Here is a 21,868-nt window from a genome sequence, read left to right as displayed (position 1 = left end):
GTGCAAACCCAAGAAGGAAATATTGTGATCTCAGATGTTCGGTTTAGTATTAATAAATATTGGCAGGCCAACTGCTACAAGTTCTGCATGTAATCAGGGAGCTAAATGTTCAAGGCATTGAGCTGTAGAGCTCACACTGAGCATTAGATAGTCACCTGGTGTTGGGCTCCTATGATTGCATGTTGTCGTCTTCGAAGAAGTCTTTGTAGTCCCGAGATAGGTGACTTCTCCCTTGGACGATAGAGTGCATGGGCGTCGACTCCATCCTTAGATTGTTTTTTTCCGCCACTGGGTTCGGATGTAACTTTTACGCTCCAGTTCGAAAACTACTTTCTAAGCAGTTTGACTCGTCAAAAACGTACTTATACTATTCTGAACAACATCAACATCCATATCCATCTACTCTATCTCATCAGCTCGATTCCGGTCGCGGGCCGTCGGGCCTATCCATGCCGTGAGGCCTACAGCTCATGGAAGGGACGCCGTTCAAGAAATGCCCCCAGTGTGGAGCAAAGTTCCTGCACAGTGACCATCACAAGGTCTGTAACCTGTGATCATCACCGGAACACGACGAGTCCAGCTGTCCAGCCTGCGCATCCTTTCGATCCAAAAAGACCATTTGTGATCGGAGGGCCCGTCGACACATCATGCAGAGATCACCTCCGGAACCGGTGGACATCTTAGAGGGTCCAGATGTCCCAGAGGATAATTCCGAAGATCCTGAAGTCGTATCTGGGGCAGACTACTCCGATGACTCAATACCTTCGGGTCAATACGTGAGTACTACTGCCCAGCCCCAACATCCAAATCGAAGGCAAAGGTCAACACTCCATCTCCGGGGCCCAGTCGCGACCGAAAGATTACTTCAGAAGCCCCGCCTTCGAGCCCGGTTCCGAAAACAATTCTAAAGCCTTCCGCTAGCTTGAGACCGAGCAAACCGCATGTGCCGATACCACCAGCTCCCTCGGCACCGAAACCGAAAAGTCCAGGTTCCGAAATCCACTCTGAAAAAGTAGACTCCGAAAGACAAAACGGCTCACACTAATAAAGCCTGCTTCCGACGCTTCCAAGCCGACGAAACCAGCTTCGGCTCCAAAGCCAAGATCTTCGGAGCCAAGAGCTACGCCAAAGGACTTTAACACAACTCCTAAGGCTAAAGACGAGGAAAAGCAACAACCACGCTCGGAACAGAAAAAAACTGCACTGAAAGCAGTTCCTGAGGAAGAGTAGCTTTTTCACCCTGATCCTACACAGAAACAGATATATATTGACCCAGAAATAGGACATTTTTCTACTTTACCACACAAAGAGGAAGTTGGATACAGCACCTCCAGTGCCTGTAAAGAAGGACTCTGCCACATCACCCATGCACCCTTCGTCTCCTATATCTCCCTCTATTCCACATCCTCTTCCTTCACCTCCTCAAAATTCTCCTCCTCATTTCTCACCATAACATACACCTCCTCATGATGATATTATGGGGGGAGGGGAGGACCTAAATGATCCTTTTAACTACCTAACAGATCCACCTGAGTGGTAGTACCCAATCCCACAGGATGTACCAGATATTCCTGATCCACATCCATCCAAATCATCTCCTCCTCATGATGATATTATGGGGGGAGGGGAGGACCTAAATGACCCTTTTAACTACCTAACAGATCCACCTGACTGGTAGTACCCAATCCCACAGGATGTACCAGATATTCCTGATCCACATCCATCCAAATCATCTCCTCCAGAAGATAATATTGTGTTTGGACACTTACTCAATAGGGCTGCCATCCATCATGGGGTCACAATGCACTCAGATGAGGCAGAAGAGGATTTTTTACTAGACACTTTTGAACAATCCCAAAAGTCAGTTCAAATATTGCAGATGATCAAAGGGGTCATTAAGCATGCATCAGAAGTGTTTAAAGATCCTGTACGTGATAGGATCATAAACCCCAGAATAGAAAAGAAATATAGACCTGCTCCTGGGGATCCTGCCTCCATTAAAGGACAGCTACCCTTAGATTCCCTAGTCGTTTCCAATGCTAGAAAACGAGCAAACTCACAAACCTCAGGCGAATCGCCACCTCCTGATAAAGAGTCAAAAATGATAGACGCTTCAGGCAAGAGAATAGCTGCCCAATCAAGCAACACATGGCGCATAGCTAATATACAAGCCCTTCTCGCAAGATACGACAGGGCTCATTATGAGCAGTTAGAAACACTCTTACAGCATCTACCTGACCAATATAAAGCACAAGCAAATGACCTTATCCAAGAGGGTAAGCTAATTTCTAATGCTTCCAGCAAGTGCGCACTTGATGCAGCAGACACTGCAATAAACAATAGTGTCCTCCTTAGATGCCATGCATGGCTACGCATCTCTGGATTTAAGCAAGAGGTGCAAACTACCATCTTAAATCTGCCATTTAACCAACAGCAGCTTTTTGGGCCAGCTGTAGACACAGCACTTGAAAAAATGAAAAAGGACACTAATACTGCCAAATCTACGGAAGCTTTGCAGTCCCCACAAACACGAGGCTCATTTAGTCGCTCCTTCTATAGAGGAGGCTCCAAACAAGCTGGAGCAGACAATTCAGCTTCCTTTAAAAACAATACACAAGCATCCTCCAATAAAGGATATTTTAGAGGAAGCTACAGCGGCAACAACTACCAGGGAAGAGGTCGAGGTAATAACAATCGAACCTCTCCCACCACTAAACAGTGACTTCCTTCAGCTCCCTCAACAGCATTCCACTCATGTTGGGGGAGACTAACACAGTTCCTACCTGTCTGGAATTCCATCACAACAGACAAGTGGGCAAAACAGATTATCCAGTATGGTTACTGCCTAGAACTTACAGCTACCCCTCCACATATTCCACCCAAACAGCATCCAATGTCCACAGAACATCTTGCGCTGCTCAAACAAGAAGTTCTCTCACTGCTTCAAAAGGACGCAATAGAGATAGTTCCATTACAACATCAAGGGACATGGGGTTTACTCGCTGTATTTCCTAATACCCAAGAAGGACGGGACACGAAGACCAATTCTTGACCTCAGGCCCCTCAATCTGTATATACTCAGATCATTTTCATATGATCACTTTACAACAAGTGTTCCCATTGTTGCAACATGGCGATTTCCTCACTACACTAGACCTCAAGGACGCCTACTTCCACATTCCCATTCATCCTTCTCACAGGACGTATCTAAGGTTAATACTAGAAGGACAACACTATCAGTTCAAAGTCCTTCCATTCGGGGTCATAACTGCACCAAGAGTGTTTACAAAGTGTCTAGCAGTAGTAGCAGCACATCTCCGAAGACAACAAATCCATGTCTTCCATATCTAGACGATTGGCTCATAAAAGCCAAGTCATTCAATCAGTGTGTCCAACACACATCTCAAACAATTCAAACATTGCACAATTTGGGGTTCACCATCAACTACACCAAGTTGCATCTCCAGCCCTCTCATGTACATCAATACCTAGGGGCTACAATAAACGCCTCTACAGCTCTGGCTTATCCCAGTCCAGCCAGAATACAGAACTAACTCTCTCCCAGCCAGAGTGTTCATGCAACTAATAGGCATGATGGCATCTTGCATTTTTATTGTACCATATGCAAGACTGCAAATGCGCCCATTGCAAGAATGTCTAGCACATCAGTGGAACCCGGCTCAAGGACAACTTACAGACCTGGTGTTGGTAGACCGCCGCACACATCGCTCTCTGAAGTGGTGGAACACCAAAAACTTGTGCAGAGGGCGGCCGTTCCTTGAACCTGTTCTACAGATAGTCCTTACAACAGACTCATCCCTGACAGGATGGGGAGCCCATCTCCTACACCACACAACTCCGGGAAGATGGGCCACTCAACAAAAAGTGCTCCACATCAATCACCTAGAGCTGCTAGCAATATTCCTAGCACTAAAATCCTTCCAAATACATGTACAGAACAAAGCTGTCTTTATCAGGACGGACAACATGACAGCCATGTACTACATTCAAAAACAAGGGGGCACACATTCTCTGCAGCTGTCCCAGCTTGCACAGAACATTTCGAGATGGGCCATTCCACAAAACATATATCTGCTTGCAGAACCCCTTTCAGGAGTTCACAATCTGATAGCAGATCTGTTAAGTTGACAGACACAACAGATTCACGAATGGGAACTGCATCTGCAAGTTCTTCTACCATTCTTTCACAAATGGGGTCATCTAGACCTAGATCTGTTCGTCACACACAAAAGCAAAATGCCGCCAGGTTTCCACACCCACGGTCCAAAGCCTATGCGATATGGCTGAACTGGTCAGGCAGATTTGCGTCCGCTTTTCCGCCAATCCCACTAATACCACTAGTGGTATGCAAGCTACGACAACAGTCTCTCAAAATGATCTTAGTAGTTCCCACATGAGCACGCCAACCGTGGTTTACAACACTGCTAGAACTCTCTAGTTCCACACCACAGACTGTGTCTGACACCATCCATGCTAACACAGAACCATGGAGACATCAGACCTCCAGATCCAAGTCCACTGAATCTGGCGATCTGGCTCCTGAAGTCTTAGTTTGGTTACCTTAACCTACCACCAGACTGTATGAATATCATTAAGGAAGCCAGAAGACCTACAAGAGCTTGCTAAGCAGCAAAATGGAAAAGATTTGCCATTTACTGCACCAATAATCAAATTGATCCCCTGGATTTTTCCATCCAGAATATCATCTGCTACCTTCTGCACTTACAAAGATGTTATCTAGCATATTCATCTATACATCTACATCTTGCAGCCATTGCTGCATACTTACATAATAGACCACATCTGTCATTATCTAGAGTGCCTGCAATTAAAGCATTTATGGAAGGATTAAAACTAATCATTCCTCCTGGGTTACCACCCTCTCCAGTGTGGAACCTAAACATTGTTCTCACCAGGCTCATGGGATCCCCTTTTGAACCTTTACACAAATGTGACCTACAATTCCTCACATGGAAAACAGCTTTCCTTATTGCTATTACCTCTTAGTAGAGTGAGTGAGATTCAAGCTTCCACTATACAAGAACCATTTTTACAATTACACCGTAACAAAGTGGTCCTAAGAAATAATCCCAAATTCCTTCCTGAAGTCATTACTCATTTTCATCTAATCCAATCTATAGAGTTGCCAGTGTTTTTTCAAAAGACAGACTCTGTAGCAGAACAAGCTCTACATACCCTAGACGTGAAAAGAGCCCTTCTCTATTACATTGACAGGACCACATCCTTTCGCAAAACAATTGTTTGTAGCTTTCTCTCCACCACATAAGGACAACCCCATCTCTAAAGCCGGAATCGCAAGGTGGATTGTAAAATTCATACAAATATGCTATAAAAAAGCAAAACGTACATCACCCGTTCCTCCTAGAGCGCTCTCCACACGCAAACTAGGAGCCTCTATGGCTTTCTTAGGGAACACTCCCCTAGAAGACATCTGCAAAGCAGCAAAATGGTCTACAACACACACCTTCACTAAACACTGCTGTGTTGATGTGCAAGCCAAGCAGCAAGCTGCAGTAGGCCAAGCTGTTCTAAAAACTCTTTCAAACTACTGCAACGGATACAAGTGACCACAGCTAGGGGTGACACTGCTGTATAATCGATGCTTAGTGTGAGATCTGCAGATCATATGCCTCGAATGGAAAATGCTACTTACCAGTATGCATCTGTTCATGGCATGTAGAGCTGCAGAGTCTCACATTCCCAACTGCCTCCCCGGGACCTGTATCTGTTCCAGTTCTATCTTACTTAGATATACACGCATGGACATCCCTCTTTTCTTACTAACTAACTCCATTATTTCCCATCATGGCGAAAAACAATCTAAGGATGGAGTCGATGCCCATGCGCACTATCGTCCAAGGGAAGAGTCACCTATCTCGTGACTACAAAGACTTCTTCCAAGACGACAACAACATGCAAAGTGGCGATCTAATGCTCAGTGTGAGACTCTTCAGCTCTACATGCCAAGAACAGATGCATACCGGTAAGTAGCATTTTCCTTCCACACCCCTTTTTGTCACCAGTCACGAGGTAGGTGACTCCTCGTTCGTTGATAGTGCGCATGGGCATAGACTCCATTGTTAGATTGTTTTTTTCCGTCGTCTGTTTCGGACGTGTATTGCTGAGCTCCGGTTCGAAACAGTTCTTCGGGTTCCCCTCTGTGCGCAATAACTCTACCCGCGTCTATATTGTTTTGAACGCATATCCCACTTCTTTGCTTATCGTATCCATCGAGGAAACCTCGATTTTGCTCGGACAACTTCGAGAACGCTGTCCAGCCTAACCGTGTCGGTCCACCTCGCAGTCGATGGGATGGACTCCATTCAAATTCTGCCCTCCGTGCCACACGAAGTATCAGAGCACCGACTCAGTGTGCAACTTGTGCTTGTCTCCGGAGCACAACGAACAAGACTGTGACGTGTGCCGTTCGTTTCAATTGAACAAAACTCTCTTCGATCGTCTGGCTCAAAGTTGTGAAATGAGCTAAAAGTTGAATACACACCGGACATTTTCGTTGAACGATCCGAGCACGAATTTGATGCACAAGGGGCTGAGTAAGAACAAGAAGAACTTGCATCTATTCCTGAATCTACTTCCAAGATGGAAGACTACTTACCACAAGGTCAACGTCCTGTGAGCACTGAGCACTCCTTGCCACAAAATCCATATTAGCCCCAGCAAAAGGCTTTGGTTCCACCCTCGCCTTTGGGCCACGGTCAGATGTTTGACGCCCAGCCCTCTGGCTCTGCACCGAAACGCGGTGTTAAGCCTTCCAGCTCGAGATTGAGTCAGCCAATATCAGGCACTGAGACAAAACCTTCAGGCGCGAAGCCGAACATCACTTCGGAGCCAAAATACTTGCAACTGAAATCAAAGACTGCTTCCCACCTGTAAGCCAATCCATCCCGGCACCTAAGTCCTTGGTGCGGAAACTGAAAAATATTTCTTTAAAGCAACAGGATCTGATCTTTGTAGTCCCAACACCCAAATTGGACCCAAAACAGAAGGAACTGTATATTTATCCAGATACAGGACATGTCCTTACTAAACTGCCTCAGAAGTGCAAACCTCAGTCAGAAGACTGACTTTATAATATTCCTTTGACGAGGAAGAATGTAGGTACTAACCCCTCTCCTCCTCTTACTCTACCAGGTTCCCATGCACCACCTTCCCAACACTGGAGTATTTACTCATTACACCAACCAACTCTCCACCACCACTTGATGATGATGATGGTGGTGGTGAGGGGGTAACAATATTTTACCTATAGATCCCTGGAAGGATTACAACACTAGTTCGCTCACAGATAAATACCCAGATCTTTAGCCTGCAAAGCCTTCCCCTCCTGACGACAATATGGGATATCTAGAATTACTTGCTAGAGCTGCAGAATACCATGGAGCACAGTTACATAAAGAATGTCTAGAGAAAGATTTCTTATTTGAAACACTCCGTAACACACAAAGGGCTAGCCAGACTCTCCCTATGCTAAAAAATTATGAGACATGCCGATAATATTTTTAAAGATCCTGTGCATGCTCGTATTCTCATCACCAGAATAGACTAAATTAAATGCCTTCTCCCACTGAGCCATCTTTTATTAAAGGGCAGTTCCCACTAGACTCTTTGGTTGTCTCTACTGCCCATATAAGTCCCACTTCACAAACTACAGAAGATGCTCCCCCTCCAGACAAAGAGTCAAAACTGTTAGACACCTCTAGTAAGAGTAGCTGCCGAAGCAGCAAATCATAGGCACATTGCCAACAAACCGACCCTACTAGCCAGGTATGATAGGGCCCACTGGGATGAAATGGAGCAATTGCTCCAATATCTTCCAGATGAGCACAAAGCAAAAGAAGATTTAGTGCAGGAAGGGAAGCTCCTCTAATACATCAATTAGATGTGCTTAAGATGCTTCGGACACCGCAGCTAGAGAGATCAACACTAGTGTGTTATTAAGGAGGCATGCATGGCTAAGGATTTCTGGTTTCAAACCAGAAGTCCAACAGTCTATTCTAAATACTGCATTTGAAGAGAAGCATCTCTTCGGCCCCAAAGTAGATAAATCATTGGAAAAAATGAAAAAAGATACTGAAGTGGCCAAGTCTATGGGAGCTTTTCATTCTCCTTCTAATCGTGGCTCCCTTTGTCGCCCCGGCTCCTTTCGTTGCTCCTTTTATAGGGGTGCCTCCAAAACCATTGGTACAGACAACTTCGTCATACAAAAGCCCCACTCAAACTTCCTCAGGCAAAGGATATTTTAGAGGACGTGCAGAGGCAATAACTCAAAGGAAGAGGCCGCAGTAATAACACCCGCTCCTCTCCTAACACAAAACGGTGTCTTCCCACCACTCCAGCCCAAACATTCCACTCCAGTCGGAAGACTCACAGTTCCTGTCTGGAATTCCTTCACCAGAAACAGGTGGGTGAGACAAATTATCCAGTATGTTTACTGCCTGGAACTCACATCTACTCCTCCACACGTACCACCTAGACAGCGTCCCATGTCCACGGAACATCTTGCGCTTCTCAAATAAGAGATTCTCTCTATTGCAAAAGCAATAGAACCTGTTCCCATATACCATCAAGGCACAGGGGTTTACTCCCTTTACTTTCTCATCCCAAAAAAGGACGGTACTCTCAGGCCAATATTAGACCGTTGAACCTGTACATACAATTCAACCACTTTCACATGGTCACTCTCCAACAGGTCCTCCCATTACTCCAACAAGGGGATTTCCTTGCCACCATAGAGCTCTAGGACACCTACTTTCACATTCCTATTCACCCTGCTCACAGGAAATATCTACGGTGTGTAGTAGACGGTTAGCACTATCAATTCAAAGTGCTTCCCTTCGGGCTAACAGCACCCAGGGTCGACACAAAATGTCTCGCAGTAGTAGCAGCCCACTTGTGGAGACAAAACATTCATGTTTTTCCCATCTTAGGATTCACAAAAAACTTCTCCAAGTCACATCTTCAACCATCCCACACCCAACAGTATCTAGGCGCCACAAAAGATCCTTCCAAAGCCCTTTCATACCTCAACCCAGTCATGCTGGCAACCAAGCAAACTCTCATAACAAGGGTTCAACCTCAACACACCTTGCCAGCTCAAGTGTTTATGCAACTAATAGGAATGATGTCCTCTTGCACTCTAAATGCGTCCCTTACAGGAGTGTCAAACACATCAGTGGAACCAGGCTCAAGGTCAGCGTACAGATCTGGTGTTGGTAGACAGCCGCAAACATCACTCTCTGTAGTGGTGGAACACCCAAAACCTTTCCAAAGGGCGGCCTTTCCTAGACCCGGTTCCACAAATAGTGCTCACAACAGACTCCTCGCTCACCGGCTGGGGAGCTCATCTTCTAAACCACACTATTCAGGGTATGTGGACCCATCCGCAAAAAACGCTCCACATCAATCACCTCTAATTACTGGCGATTTTTCATGCACTAAAATCATTCCAAGTACAACTCGTACGCAAAGCTGTCCTCATCTGGACGGACAATATGACCGCAATGTACTATGTACAAAAACAGGGGGAGATGCGCACTCCGCAGCATTCACGCCTAGCGCAAAGCATATGGAGATGGGCCATTCCTCAAAAAATATACCTCCTAGCAGAACATCTTTCAGGGCAACACAATCAAATTGGGGATCTGCTCTGTCATCAGAGACCGCAGATCCACGAATGGGAACTTCATCCGCAAGTTCTTAAACTGTTTTTTCACATGTGGGGCCAGTCAGACATAGACCTGTTTGCCACACATTTAAACGCAAAATGCCCAAGCTTCGCCTCCAGGTATCCCACTGTCCAAACGCAATGCGATATGGATAAACTGGTCAGACAGATTTGCGTACACTTCCGCCTCTCCTGCTCATTCCCTTATTGATGCAGAAGCTCAAACAGTCTCTCACCATGATCCTAGTTGCTCCCACATGGGCACAACAACCATGGTTTACAACAGAAGTTACACCGTTCTCCAAAGCTTCTCACATAGAACCATGGAGAAATAAGGCATCCATCTCAACTGTACTTAGCGATCGGGCTCATGAAGTCTTAGAGTTTGGTTACCTCAACCACCTGCCAGACTGTATGAATGTCATTAAAGAAGCTAGACGTCCTACCACTAGAGCATGCTATGCAGCTAAATGGAAAAGGTTTGTTATTTACTGCAATAAAGCAATCAGTCCACTAGATGCCTCCATACAAAACATTATTTGTTACCTCTTGCATCTACAAAGATGTAATCTGGCATACACATCTATACGATTTATATCTTGCCGCCATAGCCTCTTAACTACAAAACAGACAACACTTGTCACTCTTTGGGGTACCTTCCATCTAATCATTCATGGCAGGCCTTAAAAGGATAATTCCTCCTAGAGTTCCACCTTCTCCTCAGTGGAACCTCAAGATTGTTCTTACCTGGCTCATGGGTCCCCCATTTGAACCTTTGCATAAATGTGAATTACAATTTCTCACATGGAAAGTAGCTTTCCTTCTAGCGCTCACATTTCTCAGGAGAGTTAGTGAACTCCAGGCATTAGCCATACAAGAATAATTTCTGCAAATACATCACAGTAAAGTGGTTCGTAGGATAAACCCCACATTCCTACCAAAAGTAGTTTCTGCTTTCCACCTTAACCAGTCTATTGAGCTGGAATCGCCAGGTGGATCGCTAAGTGCATTCAGATATGCTATCAAAAAGCAAAGCGTACGTTATCCATTCCCCCTAGAGCGTATTCTACACGCAAATGAGGGGCTTTTATGGCATTCTTAGGGAACATTCCCCTAGATGACATCTGCAAAGCAGCAACTTGGGCTACACCACACATTCACAAAACACTATTGTGTGATGTGCAAACAAAACAAGCAATTAAGCGTGGGCCAGGCTGTATTAAGAGCACTTTTTCAAACTACTGCAACGGGTAGCCACCGCTAAGGAGGTAACTGCTGTATAGTCTATGCACAAGTATACGTTCTACAGCTCATATGCCTTGAACGGAAAATGCTACTTACCAGTATGCATCTGTTCTTTGCATGTAGAGCTGTAGATTCGTTTACGCCCACCCGCCTCCTCGGATACCTCTGTTTCAGTACTATCTTACATGGATACATCACACATGGACATCTTTCCGGTTTCTCACAAAGTCTACTATCACCAAGGATTCACACATCCTGCGATCAGAAGCTTCAGGAGATTTTCTTGGTTTTGAAACATGAATCTTTCCTAGACTCCCATGTTGTGCATTATTCCGCCATCTAGTGATTGCCTCCGCAATACTTTTTAGTCTCTTGCTCGGCATCTGTTACCATTTGGTGCAACGTCTATCATCTTATGAAGTCTGATGTGCCTGCCAATATAAATTGTCGCCATCTTCAGATTCTTTTCTGCTGTTGTGCCTAAAATGTATAGTCTGCAAAATGTGGCTGGAGTCACAGCTCATCCCAGGATACGAATGTTTTCGTCAGAAAGTGACTGCATTAATGGGAGTTGAACACCCTACAGAAACTCTGGTGATTAAGTGGTTAATGGGAAGAGTACAGCATGGAGATGTGAACACTGCTTTATATCTAGATACTGGGACAAACTTGTGTTAAATTCTCAAGTTTCTCAAGTCCCTCAAATAAAGCACTCGCACCAAACAAGGTGGCATTATAAATCCAAGGGTGAGCTGCTAGAAGAAGCTAACACTGGTGCAAATTCAGAATCACACGGGCCACTCGTGAATCTTTCCAAGAGGACACTACTTTCGAGACCTCTTCGTAACCTGTTGAGTCAGATGTGTGAATCCTTTGTACTTGCCTGTTGAGTTTGTAGCTCATTTTTGGTACTTTTTACAAATTCTGTTTTACAATGTACATTAGTGCAATTCGCGCGGGAAAATGGCAAGTAGGAAGCCTCCTGGTTAGGCAATTATTTTGAAACTTGGAAAAGCGAATCTACCATTGCATAGCTGTTGTAGCTTCTTGCGGTGAAGTGCTGTGTCCTTGATCAAGATGCGTCTGTTGAGTTGTATTTGTCTAATGCAGGTAAGTACGACCTCTCAAGTACGCTTCCCAAATGCTATTTATTTTTCCTTAGTAGCTTATTGCACATCAGAGAAGATTAGAAATGTAGTACAGAATGGCATGGTTCAGCTTAATACAGTCTAGAAAGGCATGCCTCCTTTAGAATTCACTTTTAATATTGTATATATTTATGTGGTTTTTATCCTTGTTATTGTGTGAGAGTTTGTTTTTTCACTATGTCCACTTATGTCACGTTCTGCACTTTATCACTTATTTGAGCACCTGAAAAACGTTATAAGAATTGTAAAAAAAAAAAAAAAAAAAATATGTAAGTGAATAAAAGACCTTGTATGAACCTACATCCCTAGCTCCCTAGCGTTAATTAATTATTCGCTTTATCCTTTAAAGGACCTTATCAGGCCACTCTTGAACCACTGTTTCTTTAAAAGTACATACTTACCCCAGGTTCGCTTTATGGGGTTCCCTTGTTTTCAATATATCCTTTAGAATTCAGGCTTTGGGAGGCAGGGACAAAGGATTTAGGATCTGTGCCAATAGGGTTGCCCGCTGGCAGTATGAACCTTAGTTTGCGGTGTGCGCCATTTTGTGACCTGCCCGCTGTTCATCCTTGTGTGCATTGCTGGTGGTACTGCTGCACAGCCACCCGTACAAAGAGCCTGGCTGCGTTGAAGATACTAACATGCGAGCAGTGCAGTAGATTGTCACGGTGGCGGGGAGACCCATTGCCTTTACTTGGTCACTTCTTTCCTCCTTGTGCATGGATTTGCTGTGTCCGCGCAAGCACCTGCCTATATTGTAGACTTAAGGTTGGTGGTAGATCCCAAAATCCTGCCTACTTTGCAATGTACTCCTCTTTGTCTTCCAGATCACTGCTGGCCTCGACCCCGTTGGGCGGATCCAGATGCGGACACGGCGCACACTGCGAGGACATCTTGCTAAGATCTATGCCATGCATTGGGGCACGGACTCAAGGTACAGCGGCACTGCTTCTAGAAGCTAGCTTGCATTTAACTTGTCTTAGTGTGGCTGGAGAGGGCAGGGAGCTCCTGGGGAAATGTGTGCTATTTCGAGGGGCGCGAACTGCCCTCACGCATTGTATGTCCAATTATTTGTGCCACGTCTTCCATTGATAACTGGCATATCAGCCTCATTCTTGCCAAAGTATTTTTTTTATCAATCTCCAGTGTTATTTTGAAGTCTATAAAATTAGACTCGATTTTTAAGTCTGGTGTTGGCGATTATCTAATGCCAGTTTGAGTGACCACCTTTTACCCTTCCACAAGTAGCAGATCTGCACACAAACTAGTACCCTTCAGTACCTCGGATTACTAAGGCATTGAGTGCTTTTTGAAACCAAACACGTTTTTGCTTGAAGTCATTTTTTTTCTATTTGTTTTCTTAGATTGTCTAGTCCCAGCAGATCTCGAAACCACTTTGATAAAATCATGATGAAACAAAACTAGCATGGATTGACAAAGCCAAAAGGCTGGCAGCCAGCACCAGATCTGTTGGCTTTATCATTCTGGTGAGGCATTCATAGCAGCAACTGGCAAAGTATACAAAAAGTGGCGGCTGGATTGCTCGAGTTGATCTCTGCCACTGGTAATTACATGGGGTCACGCTTCCTAGTCCATCACTGTTTTGCTCACCACGCCACCTCAGTTTGGACTCTGCCATATTCAAATCAGGGTTGGCCCTGCTCCAATGGGAACAGTCCAGCTGGAACTGGTACTCCAGGTCCTCCCTGAACTGGAACACGAGCATCCCATGACTAGTTTTGCCCTAGTTCGCGAGAGTCAGCCAGGTATAGTTTGGTTCCAGTGACAGTGCGCATGCGTTCCGTATACATATGGCTGGGCTTAAACTGAGGTGGGGAGGTGGGCGGTGAGCAGAATAAGAGTGGACTCTGATGCGGCATGAGGGATCACCAATGGCTGTGATTAATTCAAGCCTTCCATCACTTTTGTGTACTTTACCAGACTTCCAAGCTGGCTAAAACATGGGCGGCCCAGCAACTCGAATCAGTTTGGGGGATGCTGGTTTGTAGAGAATTATCCTTTAACCGCATGCGTGCGGGCGGAATTCCGCTCGTACGCGGAGTTTTGCGAAACCGCATTTTACGTGACGAGCTGGGCTCGTCATCAGCGTATCAGGAGGCTACCTCATGACGAGCCCAGCTCGTCATCAGCATGGAAGGAGTTAAGCCTCAATGGTAGACTGCTGAAGGGAGCACTGTTGCAGCGCATTTGGCTTTCTGTGGCTTTTCCTTTTCATAATATTGGTCTGAAATAGCAGGAAGCACGCTGCATGCAGGCAGAGCTCTATGATGGACTCTTCATTATTAAAGTGCATGGTAGATATGTAGATGTCCAGCATGACCATTTAATGATTGCTACGCCACCAGAACCACTGTTTAGCCTCTAGCTTCACTGTTGGCCGGCAACATTAGTGTCTGACCAAGGCCTCCTGGAATTCTGTTCTTTGGTTTTCCTACAACTGTTCCTGCTGCAAGCAGCTATACACTTGTTCTCCCTTTCTGCGAGTATACTCCAGAACCTTTCTCTCCAGTCCTCTATCGTGAGTCGCTGGCTGCGCCATGGAACGTTGCTTTAGATCCAGTTGTGACTGGTTGCATGCAGCTGTCTGCTTTTACTTTGTGCTGGGTATGACATTGTGCTTTTTATTCCCTGGTTTTCACACAGGTTGTTGGTCAGTGCTTCGCAGGATGGCAAGCTGATCATATGGGACAGTTATACTACAAATAAGGTAGGAGCCTGTCCCGCTTTGGTAGTGATGGAGATGGTGCAGTTGGTCGGCGTGTTGTGTTTGACTTCTAACTCTTATCCATGCCTCACTCTAGGTTCACGCCATTCCGCTCCGGTCATCGTGGGTCATGACTTGTGCTTACGCCCCATCCGGCAACTATGTAGCCTGTGGAGGTTTAGACAACATATGCTCCATCTACAGCCTGAAGACCCGGGAGGGGAATGTGAGGGTGAGCCGGGAGCTGCCAGGCCACACAGGTAAATGCTGAAGTATGTCTGGGATGTTGTCTGCTTGAAATCCAAAGCCACTTCAAATATCCACTGTCTCCTGCTCTACAGAGGCTCCTACTCACCCATGCACACTTCCCCCTCTTTTGCCAAAACTCCATCACCATGCTCCTTCCTTTCTACCGCTGTGGTCATTCCTACACAGCTCCACTCCCTTGTTCCCTATACACCTTATACCTCCGAATGCAATACTACAGGGCATAGGTAGACCGTGACAGAGTTGGGGGGCAGCCGGGTTGGGGGGGGGGGGGGGGGAGTGAGAGGGAGGGAGAGAGTGGGGGTAAAAACTGATCCCTACTAAGACCTTTTGTTGTACGAAGTTCCACTGACGCCCTGGCCATTGCTGTAGGGAATGAACATCTGAGGACTTTGAGTAGACCCGGACTACTTTCTGGGCACTGTACTGTATCTATCCTCGATTGGCAGATTAGCAGTCAGCCTCTCTTGAGTTTAGGGGTAGACCTTGCACCTCCATTCTTAGGGATGCACCTTGTGACCCATGGGATGCTAGTTTGATGTTGGTTCCTTGCGGAGTGAGGTTGCTTTTAAATTGCCACTGTCCTTGGTATAGGAATCTCGCTATACAACTCCACTGGATTGAGCCAAAACCAGATTGGTCTTATCCTGTCCCTTTGTTCATCTGGTGTCTTCCCAGTCCAGGGGACCAGGTATCTCTTCCTCATGCAATCAAAATTCCGGTTGACAACAGATTGTATTTTTTGTTGACAACGGATTGTATTTTAGGCTTAGCTGAAAGTTTGTGATGGAACTGTTGATAGAAACCTAGTGAAATGTGTAAATTCCAGGAATGGATCTAACCCTGCTTGTTTGCTTACAGACCACAGTCTGTGCATCCTTGCATGACCTAGTTCAGTCTTAACTTGATCAAGTTAAGACAGCCATCCAATTCTGACTCATGTATGACCTGCAGTACCCACCCTTCTCTCCAGTTGTTTCCCAAGGGCCAACCCTTTCCCCTAGAAGTTAAAACCCCCATCCAACCAGGCTGTATGTGATTGCCGCGGCAATGGAGCTGCAGTTTAGGAGCAAACTCCTTTCTGAACTTGGATGAGATCCCACACAAGTCTTTGAACTCTCCTAGTGGGGTCTGCAAACACCAGAGCTCCAGAGGCCGTGCCACCAGTAGCATATTACTTTCGCCATCACACTTGTTGCCACTCAAGGCGTGGATCTGGTCAGGGCCACTACTTGGCATAGTTTCGCACAGGCAGTATATCCTGGGTGATGCCTCACACAACCACCATTTGACTGAACAACCAGGCATTCGGATTAGCATGCATAACCCTGCACGTAGAATTATGATGCTTGTTCAATTCAGTAAGTTCATAAAACCACTGATATGAGAAGGGATGGAGCACTAAAAACTAGTTTTGTGAACAGGAAATCCATGTGCGCTTTCATGAATGAGCTAGTTCAGATTCCTGCATAGCTCGATGCAGAGGGCTTTCAGTTTGGGGCCCACGCTTAGGAGATGGCACTACCCGCCTGCTGGTGGACTGCGGTGCTGAAGAGAGGTTGGGTATAGCTTCAAACTACCAGATGGAGGAATGATGCACAGCATGTGCACCCGGAAAAGACTTGCGCCACACAACTGAATTCACTCCCAATGCATGCAATCCTGATCTGCAGACAGAAGAATGGGAGCCATGAAGCTCATTGGAGTAAAGTGAGGCAAATCTATCCTTTGTGCAAAAATTCAGTGCCATCAAAAACTGCGTTGGGTATATTGCTGCTCTGAAGTCTCCAGTCTTTTGGTGTGGAAAGAAGGTGGTTTTACGCATACACAAGTAAAGAGTATATTCAAGTAGTTGATTAAAAAAAAAAATTGTAAGTAAAGAAGCCGAGAACCTTCAAATGTACATATTTTATGAAAGGAACCCTCTCAGTTATTGCTTTTAAATCAAGTGCAGATTAGGGTAGTGGCTTTGTCCATGACTAATACTTCAAACCGACACGTCCCAGAGACATGCCACACCAGTGCCCACTTCAGTTCTGCTCTTCAGAGGTGCATGTTTCATGCTACCCCAACACAGCACATTTCCCACCAGTATACAATGAAGCGAGGCCACCGCAAAGCAAACTTATCTGGCCATTGAGGAATGTCCTTCATCTGAGGTAATCGGAGTTATCTATTTATCCTGAAGAACTGCTGAGGAGGAAAGCTTTCAAGCTTTATTTCCTACTGTGCTATCCTGCACATGCACTCGCACACCAGTGAGTTTGTGCCTCTGTAGCAGGACATAGAGGGCCTATGTGAGCTGTCACCAGGGAGACCTTTGGCAACAAATGCCTGCAGACGCCTCCACTGTCTTTCTTCTCTAGTTGGTAATCTCTTCTGGCTGGTGGGGAATGTAAGGGATTTGAGTGTAGTTCGTGGAAGTTTCTCTCCTATGAGCTGTACTACTCTGAAGGCTGCATTCCTCCTGTGCTAGCCACAGCATCTGTCTCTGGTCTCATGAGCACACCATACTTGGATCAGACGGAGGGTATTATTATAGCGTTTTATAAAGTGCTCAGCTGCCCATAAAGGGCGTCTAGGTACAAAGCAAAGGAAAGGCACCCCAAGCTGAAAGCATAACACATCCAGGTCTTAGGATTCGAACAAAACATGGCGAGTGAGGTGACACTTCTCAAGGGCTCTGGAGACATTCCACAACTTTGGTGCCAAGTAAGTTAACCAACGGCCTTCCATACGAGTCAATCAAGTTCTGGGAACTATGCACAGGGTTTGAATGAGAGATTGCAACGTGTGCTTGGGCTGATCAGGCACCACCAAATCCTGGATATAACGTGAGCCGGTGCCAGATCTAGCCTTGTGCATATAGCACAAGGATTTGAATTGTATTCGCTTTTCCACGGCGCACCAATGACTCGTAGAGGAGGTGTGAAACCGATTCATGTTTTGGAAGGCAGTGCAAAAGTCTGGCTGCGGAGCTCTGTACCACCTGAAGGTGTCGAATGGATGCCTCATCTACTCCAAGATAGAGAATATTGCCATAATTGATCCTTGATGGTACCAGAGCGTGACTCACTGTTCTTTGGGTTGGCTGTGGGATCATACAAATGATTCTTTACCCACTTCACCTCTGCAAAGCAAGTGGAGGCCACCATAACCACCGGTGGTCCTTCGTCCAGCCAGCCAGTAGCCCAGGTTCCTTACCTTCGGAGACAGTTCGGGAAAGAGCCCCAGGGATTCCGGACAGTGCTGTGGACCCCAGAGTTGAGGATTCTTACCCAAGACATTATCTGTCTTTCCGGCGTTGAGCTTGTGTGAATTGCTGTTAATCCAAGAAGAGGGCAGACGCAGGCCCAGATTTAGGGCTCTGGGATTGTGGCCTTGAGCAGATGATAGAGAAACAAGTTGCCTCATCTGCATAAAATAAAATAGGATTAAGCCACCGCTTTCCACCACATCCGCCAAACCAAAGGGCGTACATAAATATTGAACCGCATCGGGCTGAGCCTTGGGGAACTCCAGAAATCAGATCACATGGTTCTGATCAAGCACTGGCTGGGAGAACGTGGAAGTACAATCTTTCAAAAAAGCGATCATCCAGGATAAAGCTGTTCTTTTGAGCCCCAGTGTCTTCAGTCTTTCCACTGCGATGGAACAGGACTGTGTCAAAGGCTGCGCCAAGATCCAGCATGATCAGCGGGACTGTTCCACTATCATCCAGGGGTCATCTTGGATGTTCAGTGACTCCTAGGACTGCTGATATGGTGCTGTGCTTCGCCCTAAAACCAGATTGAGACGGGTGGAGAACATTTTGGACTTCCACATAGAAGGTAAACAGCGAATTCACATGCTTCTCCAAGGTTTTGGAGCAGATGGGCAACAGGGAAACCGACCTAAAGTTCAACCAGTTGGTGGGATCACAGGTAGGCCTTTTTTTTTTTTAAAGTGGTAGGACCATAGCATGCTTCCACCTTTGAGGAACATGGCCTTCTTGTAGTGAGAAATTGAGAAGATTTATCACCAGTTGTAGATACTCTGGGTCCAGAAGGCGAAGCTTAGACGGAGGAAGGGTGTTTAGTGGGGAAGCTGATTTCATTGACTGTAAAATAGTCAAAACCCAGGGAAAGTTCAAAAGGGTCAGTGACTTCATTTTAAGTGTCATAGGCATCCTGTTCAGGATATTATTTTACCTATTTGAACAGGCTGCGGTTTGCTGGTGGTGTTGGCAGTCATCGTCCTGGCCTTTTGCCTTCTGGTCCTTTGTCAATTGGAATTGTATGTCGGACCCCTTTCTGAGAAAGAAGTGGGCCAATTCTTTGCATTGCGACTCTGTGAGGGCACTGGATGTTTTCCTAGGATCGAATAAGTCTTCTTTGACCACATTGAGTGTTTTATTTGAGGCATTGGAGAATTGGTCCAAGTAAAAGATGCTCTGGCTGTTGTACAGAGCCCATGATCATTTTTTACAGCTATTTTTGTATTTGATTTTAGCTCCTCGTCCTTTCTCCACATTCTTTTCTGGCCCCTGCATTGTTTATTTCCAAGCAGAGTGCTTTGTTGAACCACGGAGCCGGGGTTGGATTCTCACTGAGGAGCCAAGTGTGGCTGGTAGAACTGCCTCCATAGAATCCGTTACCCAGCACGGGCTGATATCCAGCGCGTATCCCTTTTTAAGTCTGGTTTAGTACTTTGGGTATGGTGTATGTGAATGGTGAGTTGGCTACATGTACCATGGACACTGGGTTCCTTGTCATAAATTTCTTGGTGACTTTTCAATTCATGAGACCACATGGTGCAAGGTTTCCAGGAGGCGTGTTGAAATGCAGTCTTTAAGCTACTTGTCTTTGGTATCTACAGGTGAGTAATTTAAATATTGTCTCAAATGTGACAGCCTCCTTCTTTTAAAACCCGGTGTCTTCTTTCTTCTAGGGTACCTGTCCTGCTGTCGTTTTCTGGACGACAATCAGATCATAACCAGCTCTGGTGACACAACCTGGTAAGCAGTCTTCCTCTTGTTCATGTCATTGATCGCACTTCAGTTGATGATAGTGAGACACCACAGGCTCTTGTTTAATTGTGCCCTGAAAACTGATAGCTCTTGTTACTTAAAATCCTGACCTTGTAGCTATAAAGTTACTGATGACATGGTTAACACTTACAACAGACAATGTGCTGTTTTTCACTTATAGTATCAAAATTAGTAACTAGGGGTTGAGGAGATATTATAGTTTTGTTTTTAAGTCACATCCACACTTTTTTCTAAAAAATAAAATTCTGCCGGGGGACTGCTTTATTGGTCTTGCCACCCTCCAAAATACTTGAATATCTACCTGCACAGAGGGTCCCTGGATCCACAATTCTCTATTTCTCTTCCCTTTCCTTTACATTTTGTCTCTACACCACCACAGCACAGATTCTCTTGCACACTGAGTGACAGGGCTTTGCCTGAGCATGTGCTCTTCTGCTTAAGCAATGCACTTCAGTGTCAGAACTGGCGACCCCCCCATAGCCAGTGTGTGTGGGCTGTTTTTCCCATTTATACTTTTAGCCATCCTTCAGTGTTTAAACCATATCTTCAGGTTACAGCAACTCAGAGTACACAAACTGGTTACGGGTACCAGCCTAATCCGTCCTCCAGCTATACTATATGGCCACAGGTCACAACCAGACTTGGTGTAAGGAAACGCCTTTTTGTATGGTCACCCCAAGTTTTTGGATTGAAACTGCTGTTTTTTCCACTCTGAGAGGGCACTGAAGCCTGGTAACCTTACCTCAGCATCTGTGCCCTTACCCGTAAACTAGTAGGTCGAATTGGCTCTTACTCAGTTGCCTAAGCTAACGTACCTGTTAGTCCCTTGTAAATGGTACCCAGGGCCTGTAAGTTACTGCATCCCCCCCAGGGATTGCATCACTGGTTGTGCCACCCTGGGTGTGACACAAGTAAAATTTCCAAGCCCGCTATTTGTAGGCTGAAGGTCAGTTTAAACTGCTAGCTGGACTTTGCAATTTAAAATAATGATAATTCCAGACTCCAACAGAGCGACACCCCTCTACTAACTCTGAAACTGTGCGACCAAAGTGGGGATCAAACAACCCGTTACATGAAGCCCAACTTGATTCTCGGGTTGAAATTAATGTAACCAGTTGGTGTGCAAATGTAATAAAGTTGACACTTTGTGGCCTTTAGGTCCTTGTGCCCATACAGTTACACACGGGTTCCTGTCGCCAAGACCACGTTCTGCCCTCCTGTGGAGACTTGCTAACCACTCCCAGGAAATTATAAAATAGGGACCTGCTCTGGAAGGAGGTGTCTCCTCCCTCATATAGGAAAGAAGCCACTCGGGTGTTGGCCCAAAAGACGAGCTCCCAAGGAGAAGCGGCCATTGAAGGGCACATGGGCAACGCTTGCGAGAAGGGCTGCTCCATTGTTCAGCCAGACAGGTTGGCACTAGGGACAGGAGAGGGGAAACCAGTTGCCAAGCCAGTTTCCCTGGGGTGTGTAGACCACTTGGTAGCCATATATCTGGTTTGGGCTAGGGAACTCCGCATACCGGAAGAGGGATTCTGCCATATTGGAAGTTGGCAAAATGGTGCATCCTGGAATGCCCAGAAGCCACACTCTGCAAGAAGTGGTAATCAGGTGGGAGGGAACCTGTTGGCCCATTGGCTATCAACTGGATCCTGCCCCAAGGGAATTTTCTAAGAATAATTAGGGCACCCTTGGCTCCCTGAACTCTGGTCTCAATTAGACTGGCA

The 21,868-nt window shown here is 45.8% G+C and overlaps 1 protein-coding gene across 3 annotated transcripts in view; it reads left to right on the top strand.

Annotated features, from left to right (window-relative positions):
• GNB2 (G protein subunit beta 2) overlaps positions 1–21,868 on the top strand; it is a 255,414-nt gene that overhangs the window by 173,912 nt on the left and 59,634 nt on the right. For all 3 annotated transcript variants that reach the window (XM_078669814.1, XM_078669813.1, XM_078669815.1), the window contains exons 4-7: positions 12,948–13,054; positions 14,785–14,848; positions 14,943–15,105; positions 20,042–20,108. In XM_078669814.1, the coding sequence (XP_078525940.1) occupies positions 12,948–13,054; positions 14,785–14,848; positions 14,943–15,105; positions 20,042–20,108 (401 nt within the window). The remainder of the gene's footprint in view (positions 1–12,947; positions 13,055–14,784; positions 14,849–14,942; positions 15,106–20,041; positions 20,109–21,868) is intronic.

This window comes from Lissotriton helveticus, chromosome 12, assembly GCF_964261635.1.
Source record: "Lissotriton helveticus chromosome 12, aLisHel1.1, whole genome shotgun sequence".
Classification (NCBI taxonomy): Eukaryota; Metazoa; Chordata; class Amphibia; order Caudata; family Salamandridae; genus Lissotriton; species Lissotriton helveticus.
The sequence above is the reverse complement of the archived record's forward strand: the minus strand, read 5'-3'. Positions and strand labels throughout refer to the sequence as shown.